General features: G+C 67.3%; 1 protein-coding gene across 1 annotated transcript in view; it reads right to left on the reverse strand.

The window, feature by feature from the left end:
• BARHL2 (BarH like homeobox 2) overlaps positions 1-1,911 on the reverse strand; it is an 8,840-nt gene that overhangs the window by 1,537 nt on the left and 5,392 nt on the right. The window contains exons 2-3 of the mRNA XM_019528375.1: positions 1,561-1,888; positions 341-566 (exon numbers count right to left, since the gene is read on the reverse strand). Of these exons, the coding sequence (XP_019383920.1) occupies positions 341-566; positions 1,561-1,888 (554 nt within the window). The remainder of the gene's footprint in view (positions 1-340; positions 567-1,560; positions 1,889-1,911) is intronic.

Raw genomic sequence — 1,911 nt, forward strand, 5'->3', positions numbered from 1 at the left:
GGGGAGCGACTCCGCATAGCGCGCCTGCCGCGGGACCAGGGATCCGCGCCCGCTCGGGAAGCGAGGCCGGCGCGGCCCACGGGGTGCTCGTGTCCGCATCAGGCCGCCCTGAGCGTCTGCCCTGAGACCGTGTTGGCGGTGAACCGGAGGCACCGCGGCGGCACCTGAATCTCGGCGGAGCCGGGCTCTCGGCGCGGCGAGGCCCGGCCTGTGCGTCCCAGGGCCCGCGCTCCTCGGCAAAGCCTGCCCCCGGCCCTAGCGGAGGCGCCACTGGGGGTTATTTTTCCCCGCCGCCTTGAGCCCCCGGAGAGCCGCAGCAGCCGGGCCGGGCCGCCCTTACCTGCGGTTCTGGTACCAGGTCTTGACCTGCGTGTCGGTGAGGTTGAGCGCGGCCGCCAGGTCCATGCGGTCCTGCACGCTCAGGTACTTCTGCCGCTCGAAGCTGCGCTCCAGCTGGTTGAGCTGGTGGTCCGAAAAGGCCGTCCGCGCCTTGCGAGGCTTCTTGGCTCGCACCGGGGGGCTGTCCCGGCTGCTCGTGATCTCGCGGTCGCCTTCCTCCTTTGTCCCTGCGAACAATTCACACGCACGGCTCAGTGCTCGCGGGCCGGGCCGGGGCGCCCGCGACCCCCTTCCCCCAGCCCCGGGGGCTGCCCCCATCAAGGGCAATTCCCGCGGCCAGCGCCCTGCCCCGCCCCGGGACACCCGGGCCGCGCTGGGACAAGGTCCCGGTGACCGCGCCGAGCCTTGCGGAGTCTATTTGTCAGCTCGGGCTTCTCGCCGCGCCGCCGGGAGATCGATACGTCAATCCAGCTCTGTTTGTACCAGTTTTTGCAACGCTCCTGATCTTCCCTGCAGGAAGAACAATAATCTCCCTAATTGACCCACTGGGGAGGGTGGTGCACACACGCACACACAAAAATCGCCAGCCCAGGCTGCTCCATCTGGCTCGGGCCCCGCCTGCAGAGGCGAGGCGACGCAGCAGCTTGCCGCGGCGCCCGGGAGCGGCTCCCGCTCTCGCCTCGCCCAGCAGCCGAGGGGCCACACGACAGAGACGTGGCTCCCCCGCCGCTCGCCCGCAGGTCTGAGGTGCCCTCGCCGCCCAGCCGGGCCACGGGCCTGAGATTTTAGGAGAGGAGGGAGGAAGAAAGCGCGAGTCTTTCTGAAGGCGCTCGGGCACAAATAGGAAGTTTTCGCCTTCCAGTAGCCCGGCTCGGGAACCGCGGCCTTAATTACGCACCCCTAAAGCCCGGCGCGTGGTGTTTGCACAACACGGGAGTCATTTCATCGCATTTGCATTTGAACATAAACAAATTCGTTACAAAAAAAAGCCCCAACACGCGGTTATTTCGGGTTATTTTTTTCCTCCTCAAAAATAATGAGCCCGAGAGGGAGAAGGGCAGAGCTCGGGGGCTTATTCGGTGGAAAGAAAAGGCGGGGACAGGAGCGCGGCAGAGCTCCCGGTCCCCTCCGCACGCGAGCAGGCCGGAGCTGGGCCGCGGCCGCGGGTCTTGGCGCCGCAGGTGCCCCGCGCCGAGCAGGGCAGAGCAGCGGGCTACTCACCGTGGCATTTGAGCTCGCTCTGCGGGTCGTCGCGCTTGTCGAGTTTGGCTTTGCTGTCCTCCTGCTCTAGCTTTGGCCTGAAGCTCTCGCTGGCGGCGTTGCCTTCTTGCTTCGGGGTGTGGTGGGGAGAGGAGACGCTGGTGCTGTAGGGCGCACACGCTGCCAGCGGTTTGCTGTCGCCCAAAATGTCTTTAATTAAGAAGGAAGAGGTGGAAGTCCGGGGGGCAGAGCCGGCCGAGCCCAGCTGCGGCGGCGGCGGCGGCGGCGGCTGGGGCGAGCCCTGCAAACTTGGCGGCGGCGGCGGCTGGCCGTGGTGGAGGTGGTGATGCTGCGGGATGCTCTCTGGGACCA

Source organism: Gavialis gangeticus, unplaced genomic scaffold, assembly GCF_001723915.1.
Source record: "Gavialis gangeticus isolate Ggan-Ray unplaced genomic scaffold, GavGan_comp1, whole genome shotgun sequence".
Lineage (NCBI taxonomy): Eukaryota > Metazoa > Chordata > Crocodylia > Gavialidae > Gavialis > Gavialis gangeticus.